Below are 20279 nucleotides of genomic sequence, written 5' to 3'. Positions count from 1 at the left end.
TATCACAAATAATAGGATTATCTCTTATGCTTAAAACACAGTAGAAACCTAAAATGGAGTATTCATTATGGCTTCTTAAAATTCAACAAAACTTAATAAAACAGGTACAATATAGCTATCACCTCAGAATGAATTATTCAGCAGACATAAAATTGAAAATACATTTACCATAATGCTTCTATATTAGAACAGGTTAAGATCCTCCTTATGAAGTGCGGTACCACGTTACACCATCAATGACAGATAAAAATATTATATTGTACCAAAGAATCTAAACTTTGATTAGATGGAAGTAGGGCTCAATTGACTGAAGCAGGATAACTAATTGTCACACTTGGGAACTATTTATAGTTTGTTTCCTTTGTAACACAGGTCACATTAGATTTTACATAATCGGAGAGAGATTCAGTCCAATGCCAATTCTACATCATTCTGAGACATCTCTGTTAACTTGCCTTATTCATTCAACCCAGTAAAGTCTTGGCTCTTTGTGTCTGACAGTATCAGACTACCCTTGTTGTAACCAGATAAGCTTTGAATTTTTTTTCCCACAGTAGTGATGGGTTTATAGAAACCTATCCATTGTTATTCACCTGCTTCCCTCTGGACTAGGGGACTAGGGCCATGCATGTACAAGGGAGTTGGCTGAAGTCAGAATGAGATTAGAAGTCTAACAGGTTTGCCAAGAGGTCAAGGCCATTGGTCTCTGAGAGACCCAAACCCACTCAATGGTATTAAGTAGCCACAGCTTCAAACAGCTCTTTAATTTGCTCCATAGGTGAAACCCACCATGAATTTGAAACTGATGGGAAGAAATGTAATAGCAGCAGCACCCTCAGAGTCCACACATACAGCAAAAACTCAACGGCGGACTGCATCATCCGACATACAGGTCTACAAGGGAGAAAACTGGTAGCACCCTTCCGATTTGAAGATTTGGGTAAGAGGGATGAATCATTTTTAATTTACCTTAATATTACACTATTGAATAAAATTAAATGCAATGGGAAAAGTCCTTCAGAGTGAAATCACAGTCAACAAAGGTCTTCTTAAGAGCAAATTCCTTTAATGACTGAAATTTCTCCAGTTGGGCATCAGAATGCAATTCTTCCAACAGTCAGAACCCAGTTGTATAGAAAGCTTAGCAGGGCACCATATGCAAATGGCATCATGCTTGCTTTTTGATGAGGACAGCTGACATAACTTGGCCTTAAATTCTTTTATTGCACTCATGATTTGGGAGAGGTCAATTGAAGCATACCCAAAAGGAGATCATATTCATTGAAATAAATCTAAACTTGTCCATATCATTTTATGCTAATATAAGACACTCACACAGTCAAACTGAGTCATGATTACTCTTTAGATTTATTTTGTTATAACTGTTCTGCAGATTTTAGTTCAATCATGTTAATATTCTGAGCAGAACAAATAATAAAAAATAAAACATCACATAGGAAATGAGGAGTTGCCTCTATTTTTCAAGAATGTGTCCTCTGATTCCTTCATCAAATGCAAAAAAATAATAGTGATTTCAAAACTCTAGAAAACTTTTTGAATCAAGAAGTATCTAGTAAGAAGTAGTATGAATCACAAGATTCAGACCTTCATTATTTGATAAGGTACCTCTCCGTGTCAAAAGAATTTCTGAAGTACAAGGATTCACTCACACTAGTGAAGGAGGAAGCTGTTGGATGAGGACACACTTGCTGAAAAAGCTCCTTAGGAAATGACTGCTGATGAAAGGTGCTGGTGAAGGGGAACACCATCATGGGAAAATTGCCTCACCGCCCCGTGGGGGCTGCTGCTGTGGCTAACAGGTTCCCTGTCACCACCACATGCTTTCCACCAGTCACTTTCTCATCAAACCAAAAGTAGCAAGTCTTGAGGAAGCTGCATTTAGAACTCTTGAGCCCCCGCAGACAGGGTAGGGTACTGTAAATTGACGCAAACATTCCTACCTCCTCATGACTCCTCCCCCCTCCAGCCTCTGCTGTCAGTGGAGCACAGCGCATGCACGGGGGATGCTTCTGCAAGTCCTTCGGATTCCTAAATAAGAGAACCAACAATGTCGACAAAAATCTATGTTGACTTTTCAGCTATGGTTCGGGGCCACCTGCAAAAAATTGCTCGAGGGGAAAATCACAGTTTCTCCTCCATTACTGGCCATAGTTCTATACGACTCAAAATCATAATCATAAATGCTTCTAATAATAACGGGATAAGGCTTGACTTTTATTTGTGCTCTATCAATTATTTAGCACCAACTGCCAAATCTCCATCAAGTATTCAAAGAGTAACACCAGTATCCACTGTTGGGGACTTCCATGTGTTTATGACTTTTTCCCCTTTGGCAAGCTCCTACATGAACATACAGATATTACAAACATTTTCTTCATCCAATGAGGTTTAAAAGGTTGATTAGCTGAGGATGCTTTAAAACACATTTACAAGGGAGCATCTGGGTGGCTCAGTCAGTCAAGCCTCCAACTTCAGCTCAGGTCATGATTGTGAGATCTGTGAGTTGGATTCCTGCCTCAGGCTCCATGCTGACAGCTCAGAGCCTGGAGTCTGCTATGGATTCTGTATCTCTCTCTCTCTCTCTCTCTTCCCTTTCCCTGCTTTTACTCTGTCTCTGTCTCTCTCTCTCAAAAGTGAATAAACATTAAAAATATGTTAATAAAATAAGATAAAATAAAATAAATTTACAAGTAAGGATTCTGACCCCTTACATTCCCACACTGCATGGTAGGACCTGGGAAAATGAGGATCAGGCAAGCACCATATCTGGAGAGGGGGCAGGTCCTGGAAAGAGTAGTGTCTTCCGTTGAAAAACCCCCATTGCTTGAAACATGGACCAAGGAGTCTAACACGTGCGCGAGTCAGGGGCTCACATGAAAAACCCACATTGCAATGCTTGGAGAAGGAAAACAGGACAAGGGTAGACAGACCATCTTCAAAATGATTTACTTCATTTTTTTAGTATTCCCTGTGAGGAATCTGAATTTCCTATGACTTATCTGGAGGTGGGATAAAAAAAAAAAACTTGAGCAACAGTTCTCAAACATCTTGATTTTGGGCACCCTCTATACTCCTACAAATATTTGAGGACCCCAAAGAATTTTTACTTACTGTGAATTGTTATCTGTCAATATTTACGCATTAGAAATTAAAAATTTAAAATGTCCACTTATTTAAAAAATAATAATCCACTACATATACACAGAAATGACATACTTGTATAAAAAAATTACCATATTTTGCAACACCAAAATGTTAGCGAGGAAAATGGCATTATTTTTCATTTTGAAAAGCCTCTCTGGCATCTGGTTTAATAGAAAACAATTAGGTTCTCATAATTTCAGCATTCATTCTCTTGCAATATGTTGTTTTGCTTGAAATATATACAAAAATACAGCCTCACACAAATATGTAGTTGGGAAGGGAAGATGATATTAATAGACTATGTTTTCCGATAATTGTGGATATTCTTCTTTGATACTATACTAAAACTCAACAAGAGGTGACTTCGTAAAGGTTAATTACTATAGGGACTCTAGAACCACATCAATGAACTTTTCAAGCTCGTTACATTAAAATTCTTTGAACAAATTTGCACTTTGGATAAATCTTTTATCCAGGCACAATTTTGTAGCATCATGCCTTGGTCATTTGGAAAATATCAGTTATTGATTTATACGGGATTTTCAAATGTTGACGCATTTCAGTATCAAAACCCCATTCATTAATATCATCACTGATTTCATCGAAGTCTTCGCATTTGGAAGTTATCAAGCCCACAGTGGTGGCTATGGGTTTTTCAAAACGGAAATGTGGCTGGTGCAACTAACTAAATTTTTAATATTAATTTTTATTAATTTAAACTTAAATAGTGTAGCTCATGTATGCTGTATGGGATAGCACAAGTCTATAATAGTCTAATCAACTAGGGAGAGAAATCATAATATACCAGTACCCATTTAATCAAAATTACATTCAGTCTAATTGAATCTGTTCACTAGCTTGTTGATTGGGAGACTAACTCAAAGGAAGTACAAACTCCTGTGTGTGTGTATCTCCTGTTTTATATAAATATATATATTTTTCTGAATTCATGTAATACCATATGCATTATTCCAGAAGACCTTGATCGTTATTGATAATTTTTCTATGCGTCCCCAATATTTCCCATATGCTCTTCTGGTAATTTGCCTCCAGTATTCCTATCCTACTAGCTTTCAAGCTTTTTTTCTCTCCTTTCAGTGTCAGTAGCTCTCTTTTCAATTTTCTCTGGCATCTTTGGGGTCATAGAGTTCATTTTAGCCTTACAGTATAAATTGCTATTTCTCTGTCGTTTCCTTAGTGGCAGTTCTTCCTTTCCTCAGAGCTCTTGCATGCAACTCTGGCATTTTCATAGTTTCCAAGATGTTTTAAGGTTTGATTAAGAAAAGAAATGTTCAGATCCATGCAAAATTCTCTGATTGAATAAAAAGCTGAGAAGCACGGACAGATCCCATAAAGACATTACCTACCTGTCACGTATCAATATTTATAAAATTTCAGTCACCTTTCCTATACACTCTCCAGTTGCAGGACTGTTCGCTGGTCAAATCTGTGCTTAGCTGAATGTCTGGAAACATCCCTAAACATTGTTTTATATTATATAGTAAGCATTACGCTTAATAAATAGCAAAGCGTTGGCTGAGCATGCTGTTATGAATGAACTCATTAATTCTCTCTCAGTCTCTCTCTCTCTCTCTCACACACACATAAACCTCCAAAGGTAAATGCTTAGTGTTTCCATTTTACAGCTAAGAAAAAACTGAACATTCAAGAGATTAGGCACCTTGCTCAAACTCACGCAGCACAAGCAAGTCAACAACGCTGGAATTCAACCCAATCCGTGACTGACTCCCAGGCCACCTAAGTAATAAATAAGGAGGAAGATAGGTGAATGGGTAGACAGACAGAGGGACAGGTAGGTAGATGGACAAAGAGAAAGGCAGTGAATGCCCTTAGCCTACTATTGCCAAACGCACTACTCCAAGCCCAGCATGCTGTCCTTCTAAGTCAGGCAGCCGAGCAGATGGGCAGCCAGCAGGGTACAGATTCAAAAACCAGAGCAAGAGCTGCAGAATACATAGTGCTGAGGTTTCTGCAAAACCTCCACGGGCAGGTAGCAGCCAAACACATTCTCCAACCTACTGTACTGAGCGCAATGTGGGTAAAACTGCTCTCCGTAGTTGCAGAATTCTGTTTTTCCCCTTTTCTAGTTACTGATCCAGAGACAGCTTCAGACGCCCCGGAGAAAAGCTCTCCATCCTCTGCAGTCCCTCAGCAGCCCACTAGCACTGGTAAGTGTCAACCCATTAAGACTTAGGGGAAAAAAAAAATTATGCCTCCTTGGGAAGGTCACTTTTCCAATTCTCAATTTTAAGATTTTTTTTTTTTCAATTTTTAGTAAGACTATCAGGACCCCTTCCACCAGCTCCAGCTTTGCGGTGGAGTGTCCTCTTAGCGGGATGGGCTTCAGGGTCATGAATGCCTTGTAAGTTCAGTGCCATGCTCCTTGATACACACACACACACACACACACACACACACACACACACGCTAGTGACATGTGAATTTCCTCTACAGTAAAGGGCAAGGTTGAATTCATTTACGGAGAGACTCCTTCCTTTGTTTTCTCATCCAGAACAGACCAAACACAAAATAAAGACTAGGTTTGCAGCAAAGGGCAAAGAAGCAGGATCTGGAGATTTGCTGTCCCTGGTCCCTGACAAACAAAATCACCTTTGAAAACACCTCAGTTACTTGGTTGTCAAGAACTTAGATCATTTTTGATGACAGGATTGAACTATAAATGCAGAAGTTTAAAAGCCTGGATTATAATTCCAATTTTTTAGGCAGTGAACCTACTGGATGGTTAACTCTGGGCAATGATCATATATTTATCTTTGTATTTTACCTGGTGCATAATATCTGGCACTAGCAGGTACTCAGAAAATGCAGTATGAATGAATAAATACATGTACGAATACATTCATTTGTTATGGTGTTTTGAGCAAGACAGTTTCATCCAGAAAGGGGATAAATTCCTATATGTCCTCTTCCTGTTTCAAATACTGTGCCTAGAATAATTTCATTTGGTGGGATAAGTGCTTTCATGTCATTATCATGTATGTTCATCATTCTGAGTATCAGGTTGAATTTTTAAAGAATTTTATCTGGAATAATATTTAAAAAGCCAATGTGTGGGGGGTTTCAAACACCGATAAAAACAATATGTGCCATACAGGTTTGCAAAGGACAATGAGAATTGAAAATAACCTGAAGTGGAATAGTCACACCACTTGCTTTCATAATCCAATATTTTTAAACGTGTTTAGAATCAATTTGTCTTTCAATTGGCTTACAGCGCTACTAAACAACTCAATTTTCTGCTCTGCTTTTTCAGATATAACATAAGATTTAATATGGTTTCTAAACTTCCTTTCAGCTTTCAATTCCTATGATCATATTATGGTTAATAATACCCATTTTCAGTAGAATGGGTGGTTTCATTCCCCGTGGGATCCACACAGTGGCGCTGTACTGTGGGCTAAAAAAGCAAGAGGCTAGGTGCGGGGGTGGAGTGGGGGGGCGGCAAAGGCGGAGAGGCGGGAATACGGAGGGTGAGCAACAAAATCAGAAAAAGGGATCCTGTATCTTTTGACTTCTCTCACCTAGCAAAAACATCACATCCCGCTTCTAAGCGGGAGAGGCCAGCATGGGTTTGAACGACAAGGGAGCCTATTCAACATAAAAATCATTGCTTTTCAGGCTGTTAGGTTGTCTTTCCTTAAAGCTTGGGATGTCATCCATCGGTGTTCTCTTGTTATCTTGTACCTTTCTAAAGTCCTGCTTACTAACAAGCCTGGTTCAGGAGGGAAGTATACAATAATGATTTAAATTTTGCATTCTGAAATTCAGGATTGCATTCTGAATTTCTGTCACTTCTTTGCTGCATGACTTGAGACAATTTCCTTAACTTCTCTGAGCCTCTGTTCAGAGCTGCAGTGAGAAACAGACCAAATGCTCCGATTCCAGCTTAGCGCACACTTAGCGTTCAGGAAACATTGATCTTTAAAAAAATAAGGCAACATGAGCCTGGCCCTTTGCAACTATTATTGGAAGAAGTCAGTAGTTAGATACGGTCTTGGTTTTTGTTTGTTTGTTTGGTTGTTTGGTTTGGTTTTTAAGTTGGACCACTTAATTTTGTTCTCAAAGATGCTTTGCTGTTTGGGGGTTACTATGTATATATATGTAGATATGTATCCATATATAATCATAGTTATATGTATATATCATGTCTTAATTTCTTTCGATTTAGTTGCAGTGGTGGAAGGTTCTAATACCACAGAGATTGACAAGGAAGAGAAAGACCAAACCACTCAAGATCCTGACTTGACCACTGGTAAGTGTCCCCCCACAGCATTTAGGATAAACACTTGATATTTTAACCTCTGAGCCAATAAATCTAATGGCCTTTTTCTGTCCCTATTTTTCTTAATCTTTTTATTTGTTAATCACTCCCTTGTTCCTTGACTTAGTGCCTCCCTGGTTTCCTCAACATACTCTGCCTGGTCCTGTCACTCTTTGCTAATCCGTCTTTCTCTGTGTCCATTAGCTAACTTCCTTTCCTCCTCTGGCTTCTTATATGTGGATATAGTTCTGACTTTACTTCTCCATCCTTGATTCTTCCCTTAATCCTTAAAGGGTTTATCCATCCCCAAAATTGTTCGTATTGGCACTAGGCAGAAGATTTCCCTATCTTTCCAGAACATTCTCTTGAGAATGAATCCCTATTTCATTTCATCTCCTACGTATCTGTTGATAGATTTTCTCCCATCTCCTGAAACTCAACATCACTAAAAACTGAACACCGTCTTTTCCCATAAAATCATCTTGTCCAGACCATCACACAAGCCCCAAACCTTGGTGTCATCCTTGACTCCTGGGTTGTGGACACACACAAACACATATAAAATCAGTCCGTCTCCAAGAACTTCTGAGTCTTCCCTTCCAGAATTTTGTCTCCTATCACTGTCACCTCCCTGGTCCAGACTCTCCTCATCTCCTGCACAAAGTCCTGTAACTCACTGGAGCTGTGGTCCTTTTTAGGACTCTATTATCAAAACATCCCTCTGCATTCTTCACACCTGTGTTTGGAAGGCCCCTCGGCTCCACTGTCTATGATGCGAAGAGGAGCCTCACACCTCCCATAACGCGCACTCCACCATTCCCCTCTGCAGGCCTGACTCTAAAGTCCCGATAAGAACACACATTTTTCTCTGAAAACATCATCCCATTTTGATTGCTCTGCCCTCACTGACCTGAATGGCCCCTGAAGAAAGGAAAGGGCTCATCTTCCCTCTCCTTACCCTTCCTTCAACGCCAAGGTCTTCTCTGACAACTTTCCTGACCAACTCAAGGACCACTCTGTCTCTGAATTCCTGAACCCCTTACGATGTTAACACACATGGACCCAGAATTGGGGATAGATATCTGACTTCTGTTTTATTAATTTGTTTCTATAGAGAGAGAACTATGCCCTAAAGCACAAAGATTGTGTCTAATGAGCTCCAAGCAGCTCTACACCTAGCCAATGCTCCCTAATTGCTTGTTGGTTAGGAAGGGGCAGGACATTTGGGCAAAACTAGAGCCCACAGAATCAGAAGGTGAGGTTTAAAAAGATCTTAAAGACCTCACCTCATTTATTTCCGAATGCCTTCCTGGAGGACCACTGTTACCCAAGCCAACATTCATGAATTTTCATTTTATTTGCATAGCTTTTCAAACTCTTTAAGAGCCTCTCTTGCTGCTTAACTACACTTTGCTTAAAAAAAAAAAAAATCATTCCTTACAGCTCACTACATCCCCTGACTATAACTGAAGTCAGTATTCTTGCATGTGCTCTCTAGAAATGAAAAATCACAGCTTCGCTATCTATGCAACGTATGAGCATTTTTCAAATCACCTCACAGAATTGCTTTGTTTGTATACCTATTGGCTTGTTTTTGGAGAATAAATAATATCGCTTTCCCTTCAGGGTAAAGTTCTCTTTTTATCTGAGTTGCCTATCAGCCTATAGACATTTGGGAAGTATCCTGCAAATTCCTCAGTGACAAAAACAAACCAACCTTGAGCTTGATTCCTTTCATTTTCCTTATAGAAGCAAATCTTCAGTATGTGGGGGTGATAAGGAGGAAAAATGGCATTCTGCTGCTCACCCTTGTGTCCTTCCTCATCTTCATACTCTTCATCATCGTCCAGCTCTTCATAATGAAGCTTCGGAAAGCACATGTGGTATGGAAAAAAGGTGAGGGGCAGGGGACCTGATGGGGGGCGCAGGGCGGGGGGTACAAGATGCTGAAACAACTGGCTAGACAAAAGGAAATTCTGCCAACTTAAAGCTTTTCTGTTAGATGCTTCACAATCTGTTTGGTAAGTGTTGTCATGCAAATCAGCCCTTGTTTTGTAGTAAACACAGGATGTGAATCTTCAGGGGCTCTAATCAAAGAGTGTATAACCAAGACAAATTAGAGTAGCTCCAGGAATTGACATTACATTATAAAAGCTTCTGTTCACAAAAGGATACCAAGTGGAAAACTCATTCATTCCTTCAAAAATCATTCACTGAGTACCTATTATGTGCCAGGCACAGTTCCGGGTACTGGGGATACCTCTGTCAACAAGAAACACCAGGTCCCTGCTCACAAGTTCATTTTCTAGGGATGGTCAATCAGAGATTGAATATATACTGTTTTGGCTGTGTTCTTATTTGTGTTGTTTATTTGAGAGAGAGAGAGAGCGCGCACGCACGTACACACACACACGCACACAAGTGGGGGAGGGGCAGAGAGAGAGAGGGAGACACAGAATCTGAAGTAAGCTCCAGGCTCCCAGCTTGTCAGCACAGAGCCTGACGCAGCCCTTGAACCCACGAACCATGAGATCATGGCCTGAGCCGAAGTCAGATGCTTAACTGACTGAGCCACTCAGGTGCCCCAGTTGTGTTCTTACTTTTTAATAATGCAGTCAGCCTCCCTCAAGCATTATATGTTAGTAATTTTTCCTAAGCATTCTGATTTAAAAGTTATCAATGGAATAAAATATATACATATATAATACTATACTATTGTTGTATATATAATTCAGCTAGCATGGAAGATACCTATTAAGATGCATAGATTCAACACGTACCGGGGCTGGAAGGGACCTTAGAAGTTATCCAGAATAACTATCTACTCAATTCCTTCTATAAATGTGTACCAAGATGAAATCCCCTCTTTAATTCTGAGTGATTATTTAGACCTGTGTTACCCAACAGAATAGACACAACATGGTTATTGAGCACTTGAAATGCTGCCAGTTGCTTTTGAGATGTGCTGGATGGATAAAATATATACTCAACTTTGAAAACTCAACAGAGAGGCACCTGGGTGGCTCAGTGGTTTAAGCATCCGACTTCAGCTCAGGTCATGATCTTGCAGTTTGTGAGTTTGAGCTCTGCATCCGGCTCCCTGCTGACAGCCCAGAGCCTGGAGCCTGCTTTGGATTCTATGTCTCCCTCTCTCTCTACCCCTTGCTTGCTCACACTCTATCTCTCTTCCTTTCAAAAATAAATAAACATTAAAAAACAGTTTTAAAAAAAGAAAACTCAACACACACGAGCACACAAATATGTCTAATAATAATATATCAGATCTACTAGGTAAATATAAATTATTAATAATTATTAATTTTACCTGCTTCTTTTTGCTTTTTCAGCATGGCCACTATAAATTTATAAAATTACATGTGTGATTTGCATTATGATGTTGCTTGCTCATGTTCATTTAGCTACATTTGGCTCTAACATCTCCAGTAGCAGAGAACTCATTACATCCCAGGGCAAGAGGGTGAATGGCTCTCACCCTCTTAAAAGTACAACTTCTCCTGGTTTGAGGTCACTCTCTCTATATATTCAGCTGGACCAACATTCATTGTAATTAGACCTAGAGACAAAGTCTGGGTTTTCACCTGGACCTGAGCAATAGGCATGTGCCATCATACAGTTGCAAACTCTCCCGTTAATGCTTCACCACTCCCACCCCAAGTTCTTTAAGGCCTCCTGGAATTGTTCCATCTCAAAGGATAATGCTTGATTCTAATCTGTGGTCATTTGATCTCTGCATCTCTTACACTGCCTAGCACAGTGCCTGCAGGAATCCTAGCAAAGAACGAAAACAATTCTCTAAATGAATGAGGGCATGATATATGGGAGGGGACATGGCAAGGCCACTATCATGTAGATAAAAAGACCATCTTCTTCAAGCATACATTTCTACGTACAGGTGACGTCTGTGGCACCAGAAACGAATAACATGGTTTTCTTTTGTTGCAGAAAATGAAATTTCAGAACACACTCTAGAAAGTTACAAATCGAGGTCAAATAATGAAGAAACATCATCCCAAGAGAAAAATGGCCAAAGTAAGTCAACTATATGACCTAGGATTTGAAAAATGAGCTTCATTAATGTGTTGTCTTTAAGGAGGTGGGTAAAAATCCAAGTCTGATTTTTAGAAAGTCACCTAAATCATCTTGTAGAAGAGAAGTGCATCTTCAAACACTGAAAAGTAGTGACCATTAAGTTCCTTTGGGAAGCTATCTCTGAGTCCTGACTGTCAGACCCAGCCACACCCCTGGGGTGTAAGTCCCTCTTGTGCTGCAGGGTAGTTCACATACACCTTAACAATCCAGCGCTTCCCACACCATCTGGTCATTTTTGGTCTGTTGATTTAGCTACCATGGTCCTCCAGGTGGTGAGTAGCTGGGTTTATCTCAGCATGTCCTAAGATTCTAACATGCGGCCTGATGCGAATGGACTGTTTGATAAATTTGTATTGAATAAATGAACACAAGGCTTAACTGATTCAAGCAGAAATGTTTGGGGTCTTCTTCTGGAGGACTTCATTGCAGTTTCTCAAGCAAAATGTGTTTCAAAAGTGAAAGGAAGAGTCTAAAAGGAGATTGTGTGTGTGTGTGTGTGTGCATGTGTGTGCGTGTGCATGTGTTCTTAACAAAAATCCAGTAGACAGCAACCAGCCCTACAGTAAAGAATCTTATACCTTCCAACCATTTTGTCTCCTCCATGCAAATTAACTTGCTCCACCTGCCAAAAGTTGTAAGACAGGCAGAAGAGCTTTGCTCTAGTTTCTACTGGTTTTATTGAGGTTTTTGTAGGAAGCTGGTCTTTCACAACACCTCTGCCTTTTTTTGCTTTGACCCAGGAGGGTGTGAAGTGGAAAGAATCACTTACTAGCTGGGAGAGGGGAACAAGAGGGCAGACTGAGAACTGGGGGCGGGAGGGGGAGGCATGGCAAGGTGCAGACAGTCTGTTGTATTGTGTGTGTTTCTCTAACATCAGTGTCTGTCTACTCGACTGGCAGGTAGGAGGATGATGTTGGTATGATGTGGTAGTTGGATTGTGTCCTATGCCAACTTTCCTAAGTGAGGGGAACCAGAAGAATGGGTGTCGAATTGTAACTTTTAGCAGGAAAAGAAAAGCCCTGGGCTCAGCTGCTGAACAAGCAGAAAGCCTTTGCGTCTCAACTTTAAGAAAGTATAAACTGTGTACTTTCATTCAGGGCTCCTCCCCCAGAAAGGTCCATCCACAGGGGCTTGTCACAAAGGTGGGAGGTAGTACTTTCTCCTGGGCTCCAACCTCCACTTCCATCCTCCTTCCCTTGGCTCCTTCAAACCCAACATTTCAACCTCGCTGTTTTTACTCACCTAAAAGGCATCCTCTGGAGCCATCTCCAGCCTCTGTGTATGGTTAAGGGGCTCTCAGTGGTCTGCCTCAAACCTACATTTCCCAGAAGCCCTCTTACTTTCAGTATAAAATTTACTAAATGCAATGTGGGTTTTTTGTTTCAGGTTTTTATAGCAGAAATGTCTATATATTGGGTTTGTTAGTATACTGTTTAGGTAAGAAGACTTTTTAAAAATCAGACTACAACAATGCATTTAGACTGTTTATAGGAGAGGCATCAGTCAATTTCAGATCTGATTTTTAAGACATTAACACACGGACCTAAAAAGACCAGATGCAATCAAGGTGTCTCAACCAAATGGGGACGATGCTGTTCAAAACGAATTTTCATCTTTGGCCTGTTTTTCTTTCAGCTTTCCACTCTAAGAGATACGTAAACTACATCACACAGTTGTACACTGAAGCGAAAACAAAGAAAAAGGAAGACGAACGGAGTTCGAAATTGAAAGGAGGGCCTCATATACCAGAGAGCATTGTGTAATGTTCTCTGCAGGAGAAAATACTGATTTCGGGGCAGCCACACCCTCACAGTGGAGCAGCCTATGGGAAGGAGCATAATTACTGTCACAAGAAAAATATACTTTGAGTGCAATGCAGCATGGTAGCCTCCCATCGCACGTTGCCCTGGATTCAGGGCTGTGAAATGAGGACCAGTCCATGGACACAAAGCTTCATAGTTCAAATTAAAGAAAAGAGAAAAGAAAAGAAAGGAAAAGAAAAGAAAAGAAAAATAACCTATTATGCCTGACACTACTTCAGAGAAGGAAGAGGCTCCTAAACTTTGGAGATCAAGGTTGACTTGGCCAGCCAGCATCTTACCATGAAGGGAAGAGGACTTTTTAGATGCTGGGCTCTAGCAGTACTACTTACAAAAAAATTTTTTTTAATCTTTCCCTCTGACCTCCAAATAAAACTTTGGGATGAAAAGGACCTAAAGAAGATCTCTAATCCTAGAAGCTTACTTTCAAGGACTTTAAGAAGATGTAACCAGTACATACAGTATCTGGGAGAATGTGAATGGGCATTGACTGGTGAGCACAGATGGGTTCATGCCTCAAAACACAAGCTTTAGTTCAAGGTAGGCCCAAAGATTCGATTTTCTAAGGTTTTCTTGCTAAATCACAAGGGCTGATCTGGCAAAGTTTTCACCAGGACACTTCATTACAAAAACATGTATAAAAGAAAACAGTGAGTTTAACTTACTATGACCTAATTAATGCTTTACAAAAAGTATTTAATAAAAAGCTGAATACAGGTGTTTCTAGTGGTTGTAGTGCAAATTGTACTTCCTCCTTTTATTTTAACATGTGAAAGGGACATGTCTTCCCGCCCTCCCCTCCCCCATCAGTTTAAGATACAGCAAACTCACATTCACTTATGACATTTTGCATATTTGGACCTGAATAGACTAATTCTAAAATAATATCCCCCCGCCCTATCACACACACTCATATTATGAGTTTGCAATTTGCTACAGATGTGATTTTTTTTCTTGATAAAAAAAGAAAAATGAAGTAATCTGTACACCCAATGTGGGGCTCAAATGCTCTACCAACTGAACCATACAGGAGCCCTGAAAAAAATTTTTTTAATAATCATAAAATTACTGAAAGGTGTAAAAATAAAACAGAGCATTTTTCTTTCTGAACCATTTGAGAGAGTCTGTTGACCTGCTGCCTGCCACCGCCCCCCCCCAACACTTTACCACAAGGTAACTGATAAAATCAGGAAATTAACACTGATAGATTTCTACTAACAATCTTCAGGCTCAAGTCTTTCCAATTGTCTAGAGGGTCTAGAGGATCCAGTGGAGAATCACTTGTTTCATTTTAGTCTCATTCAAGTTTGGAACAGTTCCTCAATCTTTCCTACACATTTGTGACGTTTTGGGATATTTCTGAAGATTGCGGGCTATTTTCTAAATTGTCCCTCAGCTGGCCTTTGTCTGATTGTTTCTTCATGATTAGATTCAGGTTATAAAACTTTGCGAGGACTGTCACAAAAGTGAGGTTTTATCTCTCTGCATTTTATTCACCCCTGTATTGATCATGTTTACTTTGATCACTTGATTAAGGTGGTGTCTGCCAAACCTCCCCACTGCAAAGTTACTCTTTCCTCCCTTGTGAACTAATATTTGGTGCAGAGATGCTTTAAAAACATGTAGATAACCTATTCCTCATTCACTTCCAAGGTGCTCATTTATTTATATCTGTATGGACTCGAGGTTTCCTGAAAGAGTTAGACTCTGTTACTATCCCATCTCATTCATTGGGTTACAATGTTACCATCAAATTAATCCCTTGCTAACTGGGTGATCAGACTGTGAAACAGGCTTTTATGTGCTTCTTATCCTCAGCATTTGAGCACTTTCTTCCTTTCTGATACAAAATATTCCATGCTCATCTTAAACTTTTCCTGCCTCAGCCCCGTAATGAGCCATTTCTCCAAGAATCCCTGGTTCTTTTCAGTGAAAAGTGGTATCTAGAAGCCAAAACGCTGGGGCTAGGTGTACTCATTTTTGGGGTGTCATTGTTCTCAAATCGTCTCAGTAGACAGAGCTAGGAAATATATGAGAAAGTATGCACATAGTTGACCCTGAAACAACATAGATTTGAACTTCCCAGATTCACTTAGACACAGTTTTGGTTTTAAAGAGTTGACATCAAAAGCCTAAGGGCATTTATTTACAACTGCCCACTCCAGTCGCCAAGACCAAATTGAAGACAACTGGTGTAAAGGTCACATCTGCTGCCCCGTGACAACCCTGGGAGACCCACAGAAGCCATGAGCAACCCCCAGAAACCCCGACTGCTCCCTTCAGGTCCTCCATGATCTGGATTCCCTCTTGGTGCTAGAGTGGCTAGGACTGTTTCTATTGCTCTAGTGCCTTTTATGCAAGAGGCCGGACTGAGGGACCAACATTACAGCACCATGCAAAGCAGAAGTAAGCAGTCTTAGCCAATGATCAGAATCACCTCAGAGGATTCCAGAAGACAGGGACTTCCAGGTTTGTCCTCAAAGATTGGTCTCAGCAATCCCAAAGACAAAGCTTTGGGATTTGCATGTTTTTAAAATTCCCTGAGTGATTCCAGTAGGTGAGGGTGCCCTGTTGTGGCATAAATCAGAATTTTCCAAAACATAGCTAAAGAAGATATACTATCATTAAAGCTGAATTAGGAATATTTTAAATACTATATTCTGGAAGCAGAGGGACTTTGTGAGTCTTCTAGTCCTACCTGGGGTACAACAATACCCCTGCACAAAAGCCAAACACATTCTGTGGACAAAGAGCATCCAATCTGTACAGTGCCTAGCTCAAGGGAAGTTTCTCAATGGAGATTTGGCAAATAGCAGAGGGAAGACAGGAAAATGAAAGATTTCTGGGCTCAAATAAGTTTGAAAAATGCTGAACATGGGGCGCTGGGTTGGCTCAGTTGATTAAGCATCCAACTCTTGCGGGCACCTGGGTGGCTCAGTCAGTTAAGCATCCAACTTCAGCTCAGGTCATAAACTCACAGTTCATGGGTTCGAGCCCCACATCAGGCTCTGCGTTGACAGCTCAGCGCCTGGAGCCTGCTTCAGATTCTGTGTTTCCCCCTCTCTCTCTGCCCTTCCCCCACTCACATTCTTTCTCTCTGTGTCTCTCAAAAATGAATAAACATTAAGAAAAAAAAATTTTTTTAAAGGCATCCAACTCTTGGTTTCAGCTCAGGTCATGATCTCAAAGCTTGTTAGTTCGAGCCCCACGTTGGGCTCTGCGTTGACAGTGTGACACCTGCTTGGAATCCTCTCTCCCTCTCCCTCTCTGCCCCTCCCCTGCTCACACACATGTGCGCATGTGTTCTTTCTCTCAAAAAAAAAACTTTTTAAAAATGCTGAATGCTATTTCCCCCATAGAGGTGATACCTATTAGCATAGCAAAGGCTCTGACAAGCCTTCTCAGGAAGCAATCTCTTAAGCTTTATTGAACCCAGCAAAGCTCAAACTTAACCATCTAGAGCAATTCATGATGGTTGCCTACTGAGTGACTTTTTGCCAAAGTCTTCCTCTTTACCAATGTCTGTGATCTTATCCCAGTATCCACCCCACATTATGTGAGTAGGTGAAACTCATCCCCAGGCAAAAAGAGAAATTATGATTGGTCTGAACCAGTCACGGTCCCATTCCCTTTCTTGGTGGTCAGTTTGTACTTGGATACATAAAACAATGCTGGCCACTGGGACATATCTGGAAGCACCTAGCAGGCTTCTGGGAAAGCTGTTTCTTAATGATAAAAAGACACACTCAGAATGAAAGCATCTTCTTTCCCCCCAAATGTCTTAACTGTGAGTGATGCGTGGAATGGCTACAGCCATTGTGAGCCCATCAAGGAAGCTGAGCCGATGTGGTGAGGAAGCCAAAGAAAAGAAACAAATTGACATGGGCTCTTTGATGATTTTGATTAGCTGCTAAATATTTAAGAACTTCTCATTGAGTGAGATAAAGAGCCCCATGCTATTATGTAAGCCAGGTGAACTGGATTTTAAATTACTCTCAGCCCAAAATGGAGCATCTTTTGAATGACAAAACAGTTATTTCATGAAACATTAGTGTAACTAACCCAAATTGGGAAACACTGAGATAGAGCAGTTCTTTTATGTGACAGATGAGGAAACTGAGGCCCAGAAAGCTTTCCTCAGTCACCAAAGATCACACAACTGCTTAATAAGACAGCTGGGATTAGAATCTTGATATCCTGGCTCCCTCTTTCTCTGCTTACATGTAACTTAAATGACCAAGACAGCATTTCGTGCTCCCATCTTCTTGCTCACTGGGAGATGGAGCTAAAGAACAATTGAGATTTCCATTTAATGCTCCTTTTTCATCTTACTTTTGGGGAGCTAAGTCAAAAGGATGCTTATATTACTTTCTCAAAAATGACTCAAAAAAAAAAAAAAACCCCAACAACACCAACTCAAACCAAATTTTCTGGCTCCAAGCATCATTTGCAGCATCATTAGGTGAACCTAACAGAGAGCAAAATTATACTACCCAACATTCTGAGCACACATCAAGTAGTGAGGCTCCCTGCAGATGAAAAAGGTGGTTTGAACTGCCAATCATTCACGAGTCCACTAATTTAACTTAACAACATAATCTCTTGTTACTTCCTCTGGCTGAGGTCATGGTAATTTGCTATATTTATAATGGGGTTTTGATCTAGATGAGATGTAGTTCTATTTTTACAATGTTACACCTTCTAAGAGAGAGCCCTTTTCCTTCCTGTGATGCATTCATGAGCAAATCTGTCATCACAGATCATTACTCTAGACCTGGTGCATATGTTAATTTTTTTCCTACCTTTTCTGCTCTGCGTCTGATTTTTAGATGGAGGCAAACCAGAAGTAAGGCAGCAAAAACATATTTTTCCCAAATGTCTCACAGTTTATCTAAAAAGGCGGGAAGAGAGATCTTGCCTGACTGTAGAGAGATTTAACTTTGTGAGACTACCCTGTATAGGCATTAAAAAAAAAAAAAGAAAGAAAGAAAAAGAAAATTCTGCCAGGTCTTCTGCAATCCCATGAAACAATGGGTCACAATTTTTAATTAACATGGAACATCTCTTTTGAATTAGGTCCTAGCTTGTGAAATAAAAATGGTATCTCTTTAGAAAAATACTGATCTCTGTGATTTCCAATGTGGTTTGAGGAAGACTAAGGCTCAGTTATCCAGACCAAAGTTTTTTTTTTGTTTTGTTTTTTTTTTATTGAATTACCCCATTTACTGGAGACAAACATAAAATAAATAAATATTCCTCTTTAACATGAGAAAATGTTCTCCCTCTTTTGCTTTGCTCTAATTCCTTATTCCCAAATGGTGGTTACTTGGTTTTGGTCACGAATAACCTCTTGTATCTTCAATTTCCTCATCTGTAAAGTGGGGATAACAATTCTCTGCACACTGGATTAGTGTAAGGATGAAATGAGATAAGATAATATAGGCAGAGTGTCTAGCCCAATATTAGTTAGTAATAAATACACAACAAATGTCAGTACTTTTCTCCTCTGCTTTTGTTTTTTTTAAGTGTATTTCTTTATTTCTGAGAGAGAGAGGGAGTGGGAAAGGGTCAAAGAGAGAGAATCCCAGGCAGGCCCTGCAGTCAGTGTGGAGCCTGACTCAGGGTTCAAACTCATGAACAGTGAGATCATGACCTGAGCCAGAATCAAGAGTCGAATGCTTGACCGCCTGAGGGGCCCAGGCACCCCTCTCCTCTACTTTAGATTGCTTTCTCCTTCTATGAGTTTGAGACAATAGCATGGATACCACAGAGTCTGGGTTTCCTTCCTGAGAACACCCAGTGACTGAACATGCAGAATTTTAACTTCAAAGCTAACAGAGCACAGAGGGACTGCTACTGAAGGCAGGCTCACAGAAAGACTCACTGGTACTGAAGTCACCTCATTTACATGAACTTGGTCACCTCATCTCATTATGAAACAGTAGCAATTACAGGAATGTGTTTTCATATTGACTATCAAATAAAAATATTATATGCAATAAAGGCAGTATCTTGAATCGATAGGAAAAGATAAACACTTTACTAACTGGGCATCCAAACAGAAAAAGGTAAAATTAGAAGTATTGCTCACACCATCGACCAGAAATAAAATCCAAATGGATGCAAGATTGAAATGTACAAAATAAAGCCACAGAAATACTAGAAGAAAACATCGGTTGATCATTTCATAGCCTGCAAGTGTTATAAAGTTCCCCAAAGGGACTCAAAATCTGGAACTAATGGGGGGGGGAGGGGCGTAAAAGATTGATAAATTTGACTCTATAAATTTAATACATGGCTTTTTGTGGCCAAAAAAATGTAAATAACAAATGACAAAGTGGAAAAAAATATTTGTAAATTATATCACAAAGGGTTAAGTCCCTACAAATAAAGAGAATTGCAGAATCATTATATTATACAGCTGAAACTAATATAACATGGTGTGTTCATTATACTTCAATTTAAAAAAAAGAAAAAAGTACCATTCTAAAAAAAAGACAGGAAAAAAGGGCAAATTGTTCTTAAACATATAAAAAAGCACACTTACATAAGGGAAATGCAAAATTAAAACATTACTGAATTACTCTTTCTTATCTATTATACCAGCAAATATTCAGGCATTTCACAGCATGCTTGTTGGTCAGGTTGTAGAGAAACAAGCTCTCTCTTATGTTGCTGGTGGGAATGTAAAATAATAGAGCCTCTATGAAGGGGAGTGTGTTGACATCTAGCAAAATTACATTAGTACTTACTTTTCAATCCAATAATCCCACTTTTAGGAATTAAACCCAAAGGTAAATGGCAAAAGTATCATATGAAACATGCACAGGGCTGTTCTGAACTGTTTTTTCACTCACAAGACTTCAGGTAACAAATTGTGT

At 39.9% G+C, this 20279-nt stretch overlaps 1 protein-coding gene across 2 annotated transcripts in view; it reads left to right on the top strand.

The window, feature by feature from the left end:
* Window positions 1-20279, top strand: part of CRTAM (cytotoxic and regulatory T cell molecule) — a 37931-nt gene that overhangs the window by 13801 nt on the left and 3851 nt on the right. Inside the window, exons 5-10 of one of the 2 annotated variants that reach the window (XR_013334850.1) lie at window positions 779-940; window positions 5274-5354; window positions 7376-7459; window positions 9218-9364; window positions 11432-11518; window positions 13214-13938. Coding sequence is in view for 1 of the 2 variants with exons in the window: in XM_077763068.1 (XP_077619194.1) it covers window positions 779-940; window positions 5274-5354; window positions 7376-7459; window positions 9218-9364; window positions 11432-11518; window positions 13214-13341 (689 nt within the window). In the remaining variant the exon portion in view is untranslated. Of the gene's footprint in view, window positions 1-778; window positions 941-5273; window positions 5355-7375; window positions 7460-9217; window positions 9365-11431; window positions 11519-13213; window positions 14065-20279 lie in introns of those variants that run through there. The other variant, XM_077763068.1, reaches the window with a different exon arrangement.

The sequence above is a fragment of the Crocuta crocuta genome, unplaced genomic scaffold (assembly GCF_008692635.1).
Source record: "Crocuta crocuta isolate KB4526 unplaced genomic scaffold, BGI_CrCroc_1.0 scaffold316, whole genome shotgun sequence".
NCBI classification, from domain to species: Eukaryota; Metazoa; Chordata; class Mammalia; order Carnivora; family Hyaenidae; genus Crocuta; species Crocuta crocuta.
The sequence above is the reverse complement of the archived record's forward strand: the minus strand, read 5'-3'. Positions and strand labels throughout refer to the sequence as shown.